This window comes from Anabas testudineus, chromosome 23 (genome assembly GCF_900324465.2).
Source record: "Anabas testudineus chromosome 23, fAnaTes1.2, whole genome shotgun sequence".
NCBI classification, from domain to species: Eukaryota; Metazoa; Chordata; class Actinopteri; order Anabantiformes; family Anabantidae; genus Anabas; species Anabas testudineus.
In genome coordinates, this window is record NC_046631.1 from 12584306 (window position 1) to 12602836 (window position 18531).

At 41.8% G+C, this 18531-nt stretch overlaps 1 protein-coding gene across 1 annotated transcript; it reads right to left on the reverse strand.

The window, feature by feature from the left end:
* Window positions 1-416: 416 nt before the first annotated feature.
* LOC113164114 (FYVE, RhoGEF and PH domain-containing protein 6-like) lies at window positions 417-18297 on the reverse strand. Its single transcript, XM_026363249.2, is given in 22 exon segments — window positions 417-2003; window positions 2233-2381; window positions 2466-2594; window positions 2690-2784; window positions 3203-3305; window positions 3392-3538; window positions 3621-3723; window positions 3841-3920; window positions 4115-4198; window positions 4323-4391; window positions 4861-4932; window positions 5020-5078; window positions 5177-5227; window positions 5608-5695; window positions 6075-6231; window positions 6587-6738; window positions 9149-9179; window positions 9270-9337; window positions 11018-11126; window positions 14398-15049; window positions 15052-16437; window positions 18061-18297. Coding segments are annotated over 22 exon segments (3837 nt in total). The 5' UTR covers window positions 18071-18297; the 3' UTR covers window positions 417-1960.
* Between the last annotated feature and the right edge of the window lie 234 nt (window positions 18298-18531).

The following is an 18531-nucleotide window of genomic DNA, read 5'->3' on the forward strand; positions in this document are numbered from 1 at the left end:
GTGGACAGACTCTCAACATGTGACATCTCTCTAATGCCAAAGACTAATGTCACAGCTGAGGAAGATCGTTGGAGAACTAGATCATAAAACCACAGTAAACTTCAGAACATTCACTTCTGGAGTCAGAAAAATGATCTCTGATCTTTCAAAGATCTGCTCAAAGACAGAGACCCAGACTTCACCCAGAACTGATGCACACACACACACACACACACACACACACACACACACACACACACACACACACACACACACACACACACACACACACACAGAGTCACTTGAACTGCATCCTCCCACATTCATCTCTCTACACTCTCTAATTAGGTAGCAACAGTGGTTTGTGTGTTTATTTTGTGTCCTCTGCACAGCTCACTAGTTTTCATCCTTTGAAGCAACAACACAGGAAGTCGATATGTATTTATTTATATATTTTATTAAAAACTGTTGCCTGACAGTTTAGAAACATAGTTTATAGGACTCAGAGTGGATGTTTGCAGATTTGAACGTGCAGTCGTGTAGATCCCGATTTGAATTTTTCAATCAGGCTGCTGCAGATTTACACCTTAGTAGCGTCAATGTGAACGAGGTTCACATGAAATCGTGTAACAACAGCAGCAAAACATCTTCAATGATAGTGAAACAGTTTTATTCTTAAACTGTGGAATCAATTGATTTGCCGTGATCGAGGAGTAAATCATGTGGCAAACAAACCAAAAAGAAACAGACCTGATAAATTACTGCTTCTACATCTACAAACCCAGAGTGACGTGGTTAGAAAGTGAGTAGTCATGAAAACTGGTTGCTTAAATTTGTTCTTAGTCAAGAATTCACAACAGAGCACCTATATTATTGCAATTCATCCCAAAACAGGAGATTTAAGGTCAAATTTTAGCAAAAACAAGAGTCAAAATCCAAAATATTTTGAGTTTTACCTTAGAAATACAGCTCATGCATCCTTTCCACAGTTTTTTACTCATAAAAAAAATCCCCTTTTTCTTTAAGAAGTTCTCTTTAAAATAACAAAAACAAACCCTGACTCAAAAAAATAAGTGGCAGCCTGTGCTTCTTAAACAATAAATCATCCTATTTCATAAATATTAGCTCTTGGCTTTGATATAAAAAAGGTCAATGTTGCTTTTCTTATGTCCATATACACAGTTTTACCCATTAACCATTTCTACTGTGGCAAAACAGGCAAAAATACATTTTAATTGTATGAAAAATATCTACATTATGGATGACATTTCCAGTTTCCTCCAGGATGACGTTGGTTATTGTGAGTCATGATTAAAATCTAAAGGTAAAGTAAAATCTCTAAACCAGAGAGATCAACCTAAAGAGCAGAATATAAACTTCCTGTCTTTGTAGAAGCCTGATTTTCACAGTAAAATCCCTCATGACAATGTTAAACTCTTAAACTTTTCATCCATGATTCAGATTAAACATCTTAACTTTTACAGTATTTTGTGACGCGTGCACTTTAAATGTTAACTTTAGATTTTGCTGGAACAAAATGACACTGTAGGCGTTGACATGACGACGCGTGGAGCCAATTTCAACGTGCTTGAAAGAAGACGGACTACAACTACTACTAAAAACGAAACCTTCATCCATTTAAAAATCATCCCCAGACTTCCTAGGACAACTGTTTGGTCTCACTTCCACGCACACGCTTCTGGACTTGACTTTTGACCCGTGGCTGTGACTCACTGTCAGTTCTGACCTCAGCCAGTGGCGCTGAGCATCAGCAGCTGTTGGTAGAAGATATACTCGGAGAAACCAGAACCCAGTCCTTTGAGGGAAAAGCCACAAACAGTCTGTGGTGTTTTTGTTTGACGTAGTCCATCCGGAGTCCTTCCTGAGCTGGAGACCATTGACCTGAGATTGGTCAGGGGTCGTAAGTTGTCTATCACATGGCTCCGTGGCCGAGATGCGACATCACTGCTACTGATTGTGATTACTGTTCAAGAATCATTGCCTCTTGGAAGGCCTCGATCCATCTAGAAGAGCAACACAGAGAATTAGAATTAGAATCTGGAGGATGTTCCTGGAGGTTTGAATTGTTTTCATATGCATCCATCCTGTTTTACTGTCATAGCTGAGTTCAAATTACAACAACAGAAACAAACAAACTGACACATCAGCAGCTTTTTAAGTAGATATAGTTGATTAGTTATGGAGCAACATTATCACAGCCAGCCTAATGTAGCTGTGGTCTAACCGTGGTACCTCTGTGCGGTGGGGATGTCGTCAGCTTTAAAGATGTAAAACAGCGTGTTTTTGTGGTACAGCTTGAACTGGAGCTTCTGAGCCGGACCGTTCTTCTCCTCTCTCAGGAAAAAACCCAGCAAAGGTTGACTCTCCAATGCTGCGACATCCTGGAGGGGAAAATAAATGTTCAGCTAAAAGGCCGAAAAGCTACACAGAGTTCAGAAAAACCACAAAATAAAAAGTGTGAGTACCTCGCTGGCAGCGTAGGTGTACAGGACTTTATTTTTAATGACGAACCACAGTCTTTTCCACTGCTTCTTGTTGCCTTTTGATCTGTTTAAGTAGCCGCTCATGGAGGAGTTCTCTGTGTTGGCAGACACCTGGAAAAACAACATGAGATAAATTAAACTCTGATGACAAAGACGGAGTACAAAACAATAAAGTTGACAGGAAAGGAGAGTTTATTCATATGCACCTCTTTCAGTGCAGCAGGAATCTTCTTCTGTTTTCTAGAGAAGGAGAAAGCTCCAGATTTGATGGGAGAAACTGATGTTGAGGCACAGCGGTCGCCTGAAAACCAATTATAAATAGATCAAATAAATAAAGTGCTAGCATAAAAAATCCTCTACATGATGTCAATATATCATCTGGTGATATTCTGTTTCTTCAGATGTCAACAAAAAGACCAAATTAATAATACGTGGTGAATATTTACAGCAGCAGGAGGATTTTTTTTTTCCAGAATCGATTCCAAGATTCTTTAGTTTCACTGAATGTGAAAGTTTTCTGGTAGTAAATTTGATATTTTTCTCTCCACTAAGAACCATTACTCAGTGCAGAACTGTGGTTTTAACAGTTGTATGACACAGAGGAATAAGATCTATCAGGCTTTAGGATCATCTCTATGTTGGTTTTGTTCTTCTTCACCAGTCACTTCCTTTTATTCTGATTTTGTGCTACAGGATGAGTTTAAATCTCTGTTTCTTACTGTTTTCCTGTAGTTTGGCAAAGCAGTGATCACACACTCGTGCTGGCTGGTTCTTCAAGTACTCCAGGTAGTACTTATTGGTGGAGCATGCCTGACACACCACCTGTCAGACACATGAGACACTGCGATGAGAAGGGGTTTGGTTGAATAAGGACCTGTAAGAGCAGCAGCGGTCGTGGCGGTACAGACCTTTCCACAGGCTCGACAGTGATGCCTCCTCCAGGTGAGAGTGAACTCACAGGTACAGATCATGCACATGGTGGCTCTCAGGTCTGGGATCCAGATGGGAGCCTTTGAACCTAAAGGAGCTCCGTTGTCAACGACACCCTCGGCCTGCTGTGAGAGAGACGGAGGGTGAATATAGCTGCATAAAAGGTGAAGTTATTCTAAAAGCAGCTAAACAGATAAAGAGTTTTACTTCTTCCTGACTCCGACTTGAAATGAAGGTTATTTTCTTTTTTGTGTAGTCGTCTATGGCCGTGGCGATGGCCTCCAGCCACTCGTCTCTCTCTGTGGCAGAGCTACAAACACAAAGTGCATTAGAACCGTCAGCAGCAGGCGGAGTCAAACTCCACTAATTAAAGATGTTTACAGGTCGTAGTGTGCAAAGTGTAATGTAACTGAGAGCGAGGACTGACCTGGCAGACAGGATGAAAGACCGTTCAACGCTTTCAATGTTGAGCTCGTTCTGATAGGCCTCCTGGCTCGGCTTGCTCACCTGGAAAACACAGCAGGAGCCCATAAATGAAGTGCTGCTGCTTAACCAGCCTCAGCCCATCAATAACTGATTTTAGAGTGGATAAACACGACTTTGGTACAAAAACACGACAAAATATGAGCCTGAGTTGGTTAAAACAAGAAGGATTAAAATGAATAAAGACGGAGTACTGGAGTGTTTCGAGCGTCTCTTACCTTCATCCCAGCCAGAGAGAGGACACTGTTGAGTTTATACTGGCCAGACTGGACTGGAGTGGTGTACATGAGTGCATCGTTAAACTGGAAACAAAAACAGAAAGCTTAAATAAGTCAAAGGAAATACAGCAAAGACAAGTTTAAAAGCATAACATAAGCAGGATTTAGTCACAGACAGTTTTCCAGACTATAGCGTCAGTTCACTCACCAGAAAAAACATCCGCGGCTGCATGACTTTCCTGGACAGCTTCATTAGAGTGCCCTCCTTCAGAAACACCTGCACACACAGACACGGTTTAAACGAGCTGCTTTTAAAAACAGTTGTTGTGTTTCCTTAAACTGTGACCTTCAGCTGTGACAGTTTGGCTGTGTTGAACCTGCAGCAAACACAACCTGACCCTGGATTAACCCCAGGTAAGTTTATGGAACCGTACTTGTTGACTGACAGTCGACTGCGTTGTGTGTGCCTGGACGTGAGCTACTAGCTAAACTGGTACAATTAATCTCTTTTTAGTGCATGAGATGAATGTTTTTGTACACGGTTCCTGATAAATAATAATAATAATAATAATAATGATAATGACAACAGAACCGGTGTAACAGAGTCAGAGGAAACACTGCACATTTTCTCCACACGTTTAGATTGACATTACTATAAAATGCATTTGACTTCAAAGAGAACATGAGTTATTAACAACAACAGAGTAAAAGGCAGCTGATACAGGGAGGTGGTTATTGTGACCTACCCTGCCTGGCTGGACAATCTCATGGTGGCCGTTGAGACTGTACTGAATCTGCATCAGCTTCTGAAAGTTATCCTGGAAAACAACAAGAGAATGAAGCAATGACACAAAAGTAAAACTACAGCTGTAGAAATTAAACCTTGAAATGGAAACAGGTCTTACCCCTTGTTTCATAATGTCATTAGCATGGTTGGCCACTTCCTTCACTATACTGAGGGCAGCTGCGTGGAGAAAGAAAAAGACAAAGATAAAACACATTTGTAATGTTTGGCTCTCCATGAACAACATAAATGAGCATCCTGATACACACACGTCTGACCTTGAGTGTCTTTATAATCCTCTGAGTCTTCTGGGAGGTTTTTCAGATAATCTGGAGAAGAGGAAAAAGTTAAGAGCTTTATTTTGAAAGGAAAAAGGTGAACCGCACCCAGCCCCAGTTACAGGTTGCAGGGAATTTTTTTTATTGATGCAATGTTTCAACTATAAAGTCTTTAAAAGTTTTTGTGTCAGCGTGAAGAAAGTCTTTGATTTTTCTTCATGATATTTGGATGAATGAAAATCTGCAGTTTGTTCCACAGGTTTCTGTTGCTGCGATTATCCACTGGGTGTCAGTGTGGCACCAAAACGCCAAATCAAATCAAAATAGAAAGATGCTGTGCAACTGAAGTCCAGGTTTCATTCACATGCTGCCATAAAACAGTGTCGTGATTCAATAATGCTGCAGAGAACAGAGCAGAACAAGGATTGTACCTGTGAGCAGCAGCTGGTACTGAGGAATCCTCTGCACTGGTTTCAGCAGGTAGTGTTTCAGGGCCAGGCTGGCACACCTCGGACTCATCTGAGAAAAAAAAACAAACACAAAGTTGTTTTCATGCACGGCTGCAAATGCACAGACACTGAAGCTTCGGAGCCAGTGTTTGAGATACAAGAAGCATTTTTGATGGCTGCTAGTGATACAGATGATTCTGGAAAGATGCTGCAGTCTAAAACAGTAAATGGTTTTGATGTGATTAGTCTAATAAAAAATTCTATTTCTGCCTTCCAAGGTTTAACGTCATTATCAGAAGAAGCTTTCTTGTTTAAATTGATTGCAATAAAATATAGCTGTAGACAAAAACAGTGGAAAGTACCTGTTAGGAGTAATTCTTGCTTTAATTAACATGAATACAAACGTAACAATGAAACACACACAAACATAAGCCTGCTTCTAGCTTCACCTCAAACTCTTTGACAACAGCAGCGAACGCAGCGTTTTTCCTGCACTGCTCGTCCAACAGAGCCACGTTGTTGTCGAACTGACGGATGTAGGTGGAGTACATCTTCAGGTAAGGACCCTTCTGGACAAAGATGTCCGACAGTGTCTGATGGTCACTCCTGCAACGAGACAGACAGACCGACAGAGTTCAACCAGGGACATGATAGTGTAAATAATAATATTCTGCAGCAATCTGACAGTTTAGATTTAGATGATCTGAGAAGTTGTTAAACAAGGCTCCAGTTTAACACAAAACACCAATTTGGAGGAAAAAACTAAGGATTAACACACAAAAAAAGGTTTGTTTTCTTGCAAAACTTTACTTATTCGCATATTCAGCTTGTTTAGGAGCTAAAGCTAGTAGGTGTCTGCTCATGTCATGACACATGTCTTAGATAATAAGACAAAAGTATGAGTTTGTTTATAAATGATCTGATATAACTAAACTAAAAGTGTGTGTGTGTGTGTGTGTACCAGTGTGCCACTCTCTCCTCCAGTTCTCTCAGCAGGTCTCTGTTGAGTTGGTAAAGTTGTGGAAGGTAATATAGGATCTGATTGAGAATCCGCTCGTCCACCACGAGCTTCCCATTCTGACGCGTCGCCTTGGCAACAGCATCCCGAAAGTCCTGTAGAGACACACGGGTTAAATCACACACACAGCTACACAGGGTGGAGTGACACATGACAACATACTTTATTGCAGCTGAACAGGAACACCTGGTTATCACCTCATAAACTGCCCTTTCCACCCTCTGCACAAATTTCATGACACGCATGCACATAAACACTGCTGAGTCAGCACTCTTGACTTTGTGCCAACATGTACATCCACATGGAAGGAAGCAGGATCTGAACGTCCTGGTAACCGTCCCCATCTAACCCACATATTTATACCCTCGAGAAAATGTTCTGCAACTAACATCTACGTGGAGTTCACTTACTAAAATACACTGTAGTGAGTTTATTATATTACATAATATGACAACTCTCAGTTCACAACCTGGTACATCTCCTCCCACAGTACACACCTTTGGGTTCTGCCACTATTATAATTGTAAGGAGGTGAACAGAGGCGGCCAACGCTGCCCTGCAGGAATGCTTTGAAGCTACAGACTGATGAACTGACAAGACTGCATCACTGATCACATTAATTTCTGTGCAGACACCCACATACCCACAAAGACTATTTGCTGCTTTCCTAACAACAAGCCCTGGGTCCTTAAGGACATCAAAGCCATTCTGAATGACAAGAAGAAGGAATTCAGGTCAGGATCAGCGAGGGGAAGGAGGCTTACAGGAGAAAACTGGAACAAAGCCTTTAGCATAAGAACACCAGGAAGGTGTGGAGGGGGACGAGGACCATCATCAGTCCAGCAGGCAGGTTCCTCACAGTCCCTAAAAAGGTGCTGGGTTTTTTTTTCTAGCTAATTTTCCAGGGAAGTTCCACATGATGGTCATGGTCAAAGTGTAAACTGTTGTGTTTGTTTGACATATGTAAGTAGTTTGAATTAAGTTTGTGTTTCTGTTTGCACATCACAAAAAAAGAACATTTCAAGCATCATCTTATTTGTGACTCGCAAATGTTGGTTACGACTTCAAAACAGGTAAAAAACATTTAAACACATCTTTCTACACATACGCATACACACATTCAGCAACCCACACGCCAACCTGCACACACACACACACACACCCAGGATTATCTAAGGCATGTGTGTGTCTGGAGGTCGTCTCTGTGGCCCGAGGAAGCAGCTGTTGCTCGGCCAGGCCGTCCGCGAACAGAGAAGAATGCGATATGACCTCTTCTCCTGGATAAAGCTTCGTGCCTCGCCCTGTCGGCCACAGCACGCCGTTTTCTAATCCTTCACTGAAACGACGTCTGAAGCGGCCAGACAGGTGGACCCCTGACCTCTCAGTGAGGATTGTCTGAACCCTCTCACCTGGAATTCCCCCCAGGACAGATCAGTGTATAGTTGGCAGTTTATTGGACACCCCCAGCTAAAGCTAATACAGCTAATCACCAACATCCTCTTTGACTCATGGATAAAGTTACTGGTATCTCAGTCTGGATAGATATGATAGTGGAGGCATTCAACCACAATGCATTAATTCTAGTTATTGCAGGAGCACTGCAATTTTAAAATCTTTATTTATGATGGTCGACCGTTGTCTTAAAATTTAATAGTTAAATAGAGAAATATTACGAGTAATTACAGGTTAATATTGAATATCTGATACTAAAATAGTTCTGGATGATTTACAATTCCACACTTTTTTTATGGAGTGTCTCTTTCTAAAGGGTTTGTTTGAGCTCCTGTACCTAATACCTGTGAGCCGAGCCACAGTATGGCTGAATCACCAGGGACTGGGCATCAGCCTGTTCTCCTGACGGCTCCAGAGGCTGCATAAACAAACTATATATGTAGTTTCACCTGTGTATCACTTGAATGTCAACTTTTGAAATCCAGCCACACATGTTAGAGCTGGAGACAACCTCACCAACAAACATTACTTTACTGTTGACAGTCAAAAACATATCACTGAAACTCAGCGTTACTGTGAAGTGTCACCTCAATCAACTCGTTTAACATATATTATCAATAAAAATAAAGGTCACTGCACCAGAGCCAAACCAACACACCCCTGATGACCAGCTAATCATTTAAATTTTTTCATCTCCTGCTTCCTTTTCTGGCATAAAAAACACTCACACACTCTCCTGGCAGAGTTCCTGTCATGGGACTGATCAAAACACCTCCTCCCTAGTTGCAGCCATGCGTTTACTTGCCCCTGAGAAATCAAAACCCTCCAACACAGCAGCTTTGAAAGCTTCAGTGTAGGAATAGCTGCATTAGTCAACTTTGTGTAGCCACTTCAGTCAACCAAGACCTCATTAATTCATGTCCAGCCTTCAGAAAAAGCTTTGATCCCCACTCGCATAACAAAACATACGCAAGATTTATTATGTTTGGCACAACTCTTTTCCTCTGCTTACCAAAACAACAGTCATTAAAATGTTCCTTAAATGTGACTTACTATGTGAAGAAGCTTGAGAACATCCACAAACCTGTTAAAAGAGCAGAAATACATCAGTCAGACAACAACAAATGCTGTGTACTGGAGGTCATATTATGTGGTTCATTATCAATCCACTCACACTTTCTCAGAGCTCATAATCTCCTGGGCGATGTGCACCACCTTCTTCCTCTTCATCTCATCCTCTTGCTGTAAGAGCAGAAACATAAGCTGTCAGACGATGTCACGGAGACGCAAACTATAACCTTAACAAAACACTTCACTGCTCACTCACAGGCTCACTGCAAATCACCATGCTCACTGGGCTCCTGCTGCAGTGTTTAAAACCATCAGGACTGAGTTTACAGCCGTCCAAACAACAGCTCAATCAGGCCTGAAAGTAGAGCAACAACATTTCCCTTCTCCCCCTCTCTCTCCTCTCTGTGTCTCTCTCATGGTGTGTGTGGTTGAATGGTAATGGGGCGGTCTCTCAGTGACTTAATTTGGACAGCGGCCTTGGCCTCTGCTTGACTGAAATGTCCCACTGGTCCCGTTGGAGCCAGTGTTTCTGATACCCCGGAGCTTTGAGGGGCATCAGACACAGGTGCTGACATTATCATGGAGAGGGGCACACAAGATGAAAAAGTTTGAGTCATTGAGAGAGCTATTCCTGAACCTGTAACCCTTCTGTGTTTGCTCACCATCCCCCTTTCAACACACACACACACACACACACACACACACACACACACACACACACGTCTTCTGCTAAGCTGTGACAGGCAACAAACACACTTGGCAGCATGCTCGCAAACAATCTCCACTGACAGTTTGGTCACCGGCAGCGATATGAGGCGTCCAACGTAATCTATAAACCAACTTTATATGTTGACATCATGTTTGAAGAGAGCCCAGAGTTATTTTTCCGTTAAAGTTGCTCCTGCAGTCTGTTCACTCAGGCCTAGTAATAATTCTGTAGAAATTAATGCATGTTGAATAAAAGCACTATATTGTGGCACATTAAGGTCCCAAATCTGAGGGTTGGGAATGAGTCTCCGGATAAATCTGAGTGTTACAACCGAGGAAAAAGAAGAAAATAACATTTTCGTTAAACCCGGTTGAGTATGAATTATTTTTTACTGTTTAGTGCTCTAAAGTTTAAAATGAAATGTGGTTGTTCAAACCAAAATGGTGTGTGACAACGTTCAGGAGCTTCACATATATTTACATAATGTATTAAAGTAGCTGAATATAAAACAATGTGTCCTATCTCTTATAGGTTTGTGAAGGGTTTTAAAAAGTAACTGTAGCTGTTAAATGAGCACAGTGGAGTAAAAGTACATAATTTTCCTCCCATGAGGTGTAGTGTAGAAATTACAGCACTTGCCTCAGTGACACATTCAACCACTGGATAAATATAACTACTGTGCACAAAACATCCCAACGTTTCCCTACAGTGCAGAGATATTTTGCGATATTTGCAACTCTCTACTCTGGAAATTGATCTGACATTGAAAATAAATGTGTCACTATTCACTTTGAGGATGAAACTGCTTGCAGCTTGTACTTGTACTACCAAAGACCTTTCTGCATGACTGAAATCAGTGTGAAAGATGCCAAACCTATGTAGCTGTGAAAACCAATGTCAACTCATTTTAATCATTTCAATAGACAAAACAACTAATTAATTAATTAATGAAATGAGTGCCAAGTTAAATAATAACACAAATACTCTTTAAATGCAGCTTCCATGTATGTGTAAATACGAGTGTTTTAACGTATTTTAATGAAAAACAGGCTGTTTCTAATGCTTACAGGTGTAGAAATGAAATAAATTTTGATAGCTGTAAATGAGTGAATTCCTGTAACATTACAGAAGCAGGTGATTACCTGTCTGTCTGCCTCGTCCAGATGTTCCTTGCTGGAGGTGGAGCTGTTGTCTTCATCTGAAGTGTGGATCTCGTCCTCCTCGGAGTAGACGTCCTGTCTCAGCCAGCCGCTGCTCAGCAAAACACACACACACACACACACACAAAATGTTTAAATTTGTGAATGAAGGCAGAGGGAAGGGCGGAAGAGGAGTGTGTATACGTGTGTTCAGAAAAACCCTCCCTGGATAAATAAAGATTAAAGAATGTGTCATTAGAAGGTTTGTGCAATACAGGGGATAAACTGAACACATAGTGATCCTTACTCATAAGAAACATATGAGTCAATACAAGATCAGAAGTAATGTAGTGTAATGTAGAACTAATAATGCTGAAAGACTCAAATCACATCCACAAAAAATGTAATAATAATAATAACACACAGTAGAGATGTGTCATGAACATTTGAAAAGGTCACACTGGCCTTAAGGGAGCTGTGATTTATGACATTTCATAGATGAATGAATAAATGAATGATTGATTATGATCAATTATGATCAAACTAATCCTTAGTTGCAGCTCTAATTACTGTTTCTACATTATTCATTCTGAGTTATTTAGGAGCATTAAACAGTAGCACAAACATCCATGGTCCCATGTAGTGATTTAGAAAGACACAACAGTGATAGCCCCCCACTACTGTAGGTTATCAAGACAATATCAACACAAGACAGTTCAGACATCACCTTGGGCTCCATGAATTTGTGATTGACCCTTTTTATTATTTATGTTCAAGAAACCAAACTAATGATGTGTTTGTTGATAAAATGATCTGTGCAGACATACTAGAAGATTAGTAGCAGTAATCATCTTTTTTTTCCAAATGTAGGGTATACTGTGTATAATTTTAACACACAGAATTTAATAAAACTTTCAAGACATTTTCAACTTGTGCTTTTACGTGCTTTATCTGCATCTCTATCAACCCTGCCGCTTGGCTTCTATCCACAAACAGTGCTGCCTGCCAGGTTGGTACAAGCAGCAACATGAGTTTGTGTGCTCCTAATGTTTTTATGGAGCTCTTATAGTCTTGTCTGTAGAATTATGATGAATGCCACTTTCAGAAAACAAGGATTTTCCTTCTTCCTTTCCTACACAGATCTGTGTATATAGGCCTGTAGAGTTTGTAGATGTTCTACCTTGGCAAAGAGGATGATGGCTTAGAATCAATGTTAGACGGGAAAGGTGGTGGGACTCCAACAATTCTCACATTTCCTTTCACTCTCACCAGCAGTAGCCAACTCTCTCCACTTCCTTGTTTTTCTTACTTGTCTCTTGACAGTTTCTGAGCGTCTTTCTCCTTTATGCTTTCTCTATAGCAGAGCATTCCTGCACACTGGGTCGGGCACAGAGCACCACTTGTTTACAGCTTGAGGCTACTCACATAGACTTAACGGGTTCAGATGCCTGGGAAACACTACAGATTCTCTCTCTTTCTTTGGCTCTCTCCAACACCCTGTTAACCACTTTGCATACCAGACAGAATTAAGAGTTGGGTACATCTGAATTGTTTTGGTGGTTCGTTTCACACCGGTGTACCTCAGCGACACCTGACAACACGGCCCTGATCATATCACTTGTAATGCCCTGGACTGAACAGAGAAAACAGGAAACACGCCATCTGTCATGGGAACAACTCCTCTTCACAACAGTCTGGGCCTACTACCAACAGCAGCTTGACTCAGTGGGATCCTAACAGCATAAATGTGACCAGGTGGCTGAGAGACCTGTTCATCAACACTTACTATTGATGAAAAGTGAATACATTCATAATGACCACAAATTCAAGGTTAGCTGTGGCGACCAACGCACAGATCATTCTCATTTAAATCTGGAGCCAAAAGGGCCGTTTTAGCCTCTTTTAGCTCCTTGTTTTGGTTTTGCAGCCAACAGCTTTAATGTTTGGGTCACTCTCAACATTCTCAGTGTTGTGTCCATCCAACGCAAACAATACATTTTAACCAAAATCTATAAATAAACAAATAAATATAAATCAATTACTGCAGCTTTAATCTGGATTTGCAGATTTTTTTTTCTGCTATGTTGTGGAAAGCTAAACTTCTATCTATCAACAAAATATTGAATCTGTAAGTAAATAAACAGGTGACTAATTAATTGATAATGATAATTAAAAATAATAGTTTGCAGGTATATTCAAAAACATCTAAATTGTTTTATCTAAAGTAGTTAGTGGAGGAGTCAAGAAATAACTGAGCAGATTTTGGATGTAATCCAGATCTGCAATTTCATGACAAGGCAGGTTACAAGCCTGGTTCTCACTGGAGGAGATATTCTTGTAATTTATTCATCTCTGTAACAATTTATGATCTTCCCACAGTAAATCATGTCCTATGTCTTTACCGCATTGCTGTAATTTCTGTAAATAATTCCTGTTTTTCTTCTGCAAAATGCTGAAGAACTCTTCTCACAAAGAGACAGGAGAAAAACTAGAGTGATGAAGTCAGGACGAGGCTAAACAGTGCGAGGGCGGACAGGCTGAGGAGGAGGAGGCTGGTGGTTGCTGGAGGTTTATTTTCCCTGTTCTAGAGAGTTGTGTGGCGTTTCTGCGATTCTCAGACATTTCCTGCCCTGGCCACTGAAAATAACCCACAGGAAAACACGCCGACCTGCTGCACATCAATGCTCTATTCAAATTCAATGCCAATGGCTCACAAGCTGACTTTCACACTATTGTAAATACAAATCACTGATGTCACCTGTGCAACCTGTTGAACTCAAATGTTCCCACAGAGAAGCTACAAGTCACCTGAAGTGCAGGGTAGCAGCAAGGGTTAAGTGCTGTACAGCAGCTCTGGCCGTCTGCCTGCGTCAACACTGAGGCCTTTTCCTTACACACAAAAACCTGAGCAGTCATTGTTATGGAAATAAAAGTGTCTTTGTCTGTTTTCAAACATAGCCAGGACATTTCAGGTATTTCTTTAGTGTTTTCTTTTGGACTGAGTGTCGATTCTGACTCATATCATAAATAGTCACGTTAGAAAGGTAGCAAAGGATGCCATCAGTATCAAAATAACAGGTTAGTTAGCGTATCCCTCCATTGAGAGAAAGTAAATTATCAAGTGTTTTAATAACCCACTGGAAGTCTCCAAATATTTGTTTCTCCCAGCCTCCGAACTTTGAGGATTTGCTATGGATATTTTTGGCTATTTGATTATTTGTCAAACAAAACAGACACATTTCTGACATTTTACAGACTAAACAATTAATTTATGATAGAAATGACTGACAGCTGGGACACCTTGTTCTTATGAGTCTCACTCTGATAGATCACACAAAATACCATCCATTTACTGCCAGACGTTTACAAACTTACAAACATACCTCTCGTATTCATGGTCTGGGCATCTGTGATAAGGATCCTGCACTTCATAGATGTCTGAATCAGCTGCATCGGGGTCATGTGGCCAGCCCAGCCGTGCACTGTGAAACGGCAGATTCATGTACTCGGGGATCTCCTCATACAGAGGAACGTTCTCATACTCCACGGATCCCTCCCCGCCTTCTCCACAAATATCTGCCTCCCCTATGCAGCTCTTAGGCCGCTGCAAGCCTCTCTCCTCCTGGGTAGACTCCACGGTGGTACAGTCCAACGACTGCCCTCCCTTAGCCAGCAGCTTTGGCAACATCTTTACAGACAGTCTGAGCTCCAGCAGCTTCCGGAAAGAGAGGCTCCTCTTTTCAGAGTTGGCTCGAGGTGTCAGGTCGGCCGCAGAGAAGGACTGCGCCCTCTGCTTGCCCCCCAGGACTGGTGTTCGGCTCTTTGGTGGCACACTGCTCCTAGTGGGCATCTGTCGGCTGAAGAAGGTCATGCAGGGTCGTGTGAAGCGCCAGGCTGTTTTCTCCTGGGGAGGCGCAGGCAACTCCCTCATGGGAGTGTTAGCATGTGGAGGTGCAGGAGGGCAGACAGAGGGTGGAGGGGGTGCTGGCAGGCTGTGTCGCTGAGGTTTTCTGGGTGGTGCTCTGAGCGACTCATGTTAGCCAACGGAGGGTGGCAGCCATGTTTGATCTGTTTGGGAAGGCTGTGAGCGATCGGGTACCGCTCAAAGTCGCCGTACGCATCCTCTTCATCCTCCGGCACCCGGTCCTCTGCGCTCCCTTTTTGGTGGCGCAAGGAGTCAGGTTGTGAGAGCAGGTCTAAAGACAGAGAAGTGTTTTTGTTAAGTGAGGAGAGTGCGTGGGCTGTTCTGTGGAGGCGAGGTGAGAGGGAGGTCTGTCGAGGAGGCGGAACTGGTGCGTCGGTCATGTCATCTTCCCCACCAGAGTCTTTCAGGGGTAGCAGGTCATCACTTGTGTCCTGTTTGTGCTCCTCTACCTCTGAACTGAGACACAGACTCCATTTCCCCTCACTCTCCTGCATCTCCAGCGCCTGTCCTTGTTCCTCTGCTGCCTGATCCTGGACGCTGAACTCAACGCCATCCTGCCTCACCAGTGCTGGCTTTTTGAGTTTACGTGGGTGAGGGACTGGGAGAGGCTTACTGGGGGCGGCAGGGACCTGCAGATCTGTGTGTAACCTGGTGGAAGATGCTTTGCTAATAGGCTCACTGTCCTCTACCTCAACAGATTCTGCAGATGACTCATGAGGTGTGATACTTGAGAAGACAATGATGCTGCCTGCAACATCACAGGCCGACTTAGAGTCTGTTACATTGGTGTTTTGGGACTCAGTCTGTGCATCCGCTTTTGAAACATCATGATCAGCAACAGCACCTTCCTGATGTTTTAAAGTCTCTGAAGTTTTCACCCTCTGCTCCTCAGTCCTCAGTGACTCTTTGATTTCAGATCTCCTATCCAGGTGTCTCCGTCTTTGAGGTTTATCCCTGGGCTTTTTGCTAATCTCTCCACCTTCACTCTTCTCTAGAGCTACTTCCTCATCGCGGTTATCTGCTTTCTGTTGGGGCCTCGTCCCTGTGAATTCTGCTGTACAAATCCCATTCTGCAACAGCGTATTGTGCAAATCACTCCCAATCTCAGTTAAAGATCCGTTTTCCACGCAGTCCTCAAGCCCACAGGAGTAAGTGGAAATGATGTAATCCGATTCTCGTTTGCTAGTCTCTGATAAAATCCCATTTTTGGAGTTGAGAAGTGACAGGCTTTTATCTAAAGTGTCCTGCTGTTCCTGGGATAGGATAAGAGGTTCACTGGGTTTGGGTGGTGAGGGTGAAACAGGAGGAGAGGCTGTGGATTTGGGAATGCATGGTTTGGGGGCAACAGCCGGTTTTGTTCTCTTGTGAGTGGCAGGGGAAGGTTGGGACACAACCAGAGTCTGGGTGAGGAGACCTGGTTTTGGGGCGATGGGTGGGGGAGAAGGTTTGATTGTAGCAGGGAGTTTAGGTTTGGGAGCTAATGGAGGCTTCTTCACACCTGCATGTAAAGAAGAGGGAGGATATTTACAGAAAAGTCAAAAAATTATTCACTCACTTCAAACTTCCTTTTAAGTGAATCATGCAGCACAGTACGCAAACACATGCTTGATCCAAGCCTCCGCTTCCAGAAACACATACAGCTGCAAGGTGTGGTTAAGGCACAGGTCAAAAGGTCAGTGTTAGTGTCTGACTATGTGTAAAATACAGAAGGACATCAGAATCAGGTTGTAGGTCTTTAAAATCACATATCCTGTCACATCTTCTCTGAAGTGCCTACATTTATTAATTAGTAATTAAATGGCAGCTTCTTATTGTATATTTAAAACATTATTGTTAAATATGAATCATGTGGGACTATCACCACTGAGAAATACTTTATTTTTCTTTATGGAAATGCTAAATATTTGAACTAGATAACACATTGTGAAACCTGCTGAAATCAGACTTGATAAATAAAGCTTAAAATAGAGTGTGTACAACACTAAAAAGCTGTGATTTGAGATTGCAGGCCATATTTTCCGCTCTACTGCCTGAAACTCTTTGCTGGCCGACACCACGAGAAGTGGAGTCATCGAGCGGATGTTTCCGAAAAGGCCAACAACCAAAAGCTGCTCTGCCCCCGACACACGCTGCATGAAGCCCCGCTCCAAGCTCCGTCCAAAACTCACTCAGTATAAAGTCATCGGCCTTAAAAATAAAATGTAATTACATAGTATGACATTTATTAACTACTATTCCAATCGATGAGAGCTACTCTTCACTTCGGCGTCCAATTTGTATGAGAAAAGTGCAACTTTAAGAAGTGCTTCTTCTCTAATTCACCCAAACTTAAGAGCGAAATTCACCGCGGATGGCGGCAGTGAGCAGTCACAATACATCTACAACATCGTCCTATTGCTTCTTAGTGTTTTAACAAGAAGCCAAATTTGCCAATACATGCTAAAAGCTCTACTAAAGTTAATAAACCATATCCTTGATTATGCATAAACTTAATGATAACACATGATACATTAAAATGAAAGATTTCTGAGCGGAAATTCGCGTAGGAGACGACACCAGGTAGCTATAATAACTGAAACTGTTCATATCGTAGGAAAAAAGCAATCAGGAAAACTCTATGGCACATATCCACTTGCTAAAATAAATTAATTAGGGACCTCACTCTTCATCCAGGCAAATGTTATATATATTTTTATCATATATTCACATTATAATCGATCTGATCCGACCTGCTGCATGAGCAACAGGACAGATGTTTTAAGACAAAGGATTTAAGTCCCTCCAGCTGCAACAGAGGCTGTAATAACAAAGAAAAAGGGGATTTTTTAGACTGTGTGTTGTGATGGTGTTTTTAAAGAAGCACTGCAGCTGAGGTCGAGTCTTCTTTTATATCTTTTTGAAAGCTGTTATTAAGAAAAACTGTAATTAACAGTTCAACTATGGTTGAACAAAAATAGAGGGGGAGCTATCGTCCGTTATAACATTCAAAGGCAGTGGTTTGTCACTTTCTGCGCATCACGTTAAAAAGTATTTGTGTTTAGTTTTAGCTTAAAGTAATGATATAAAGCTTTTGCACAGCAGGATTTTGCTAACTAAGCTAACGTTTCTCCACCAAACCAACCTGAGCTCATGACTCCCGACTTTCTTCTTTCTCCATGAGTAAATTTACTTTCAATGGAAATGCGAGAAAATCTGCGTTTTTTCCTCCTTCGACACCATTGTCAGTTTGAAAGCAGCTTCGGGGAGAAAACGTGTAGATCCGTCGCTGTTGTTCTTTATCTCTCCAGCGGATTTGAGGATAAAGTATTTACGCCTGTTACTTTTTCCATTTTTCCCCAAGTTTTCAGCCACGGTGCTTTTCCCAAGCCGGACGCAATAAAACAGCACACATCCGGTTATAGATTTCAAAATAAATGTTTGTTGGTACTGTGTGACTCAAGAGCTTGTTGTTCCTGTCTATAATGAACTATTATCTACTATTATTTAATCAGCTTTAATTGTGTGCATTATGTTGTTTTGTTTGTGGTTTTGGAAAAATACTATTTTACAAAAGCATTTACGATTGGTTCCTTTAAACAATGAATAAACATGT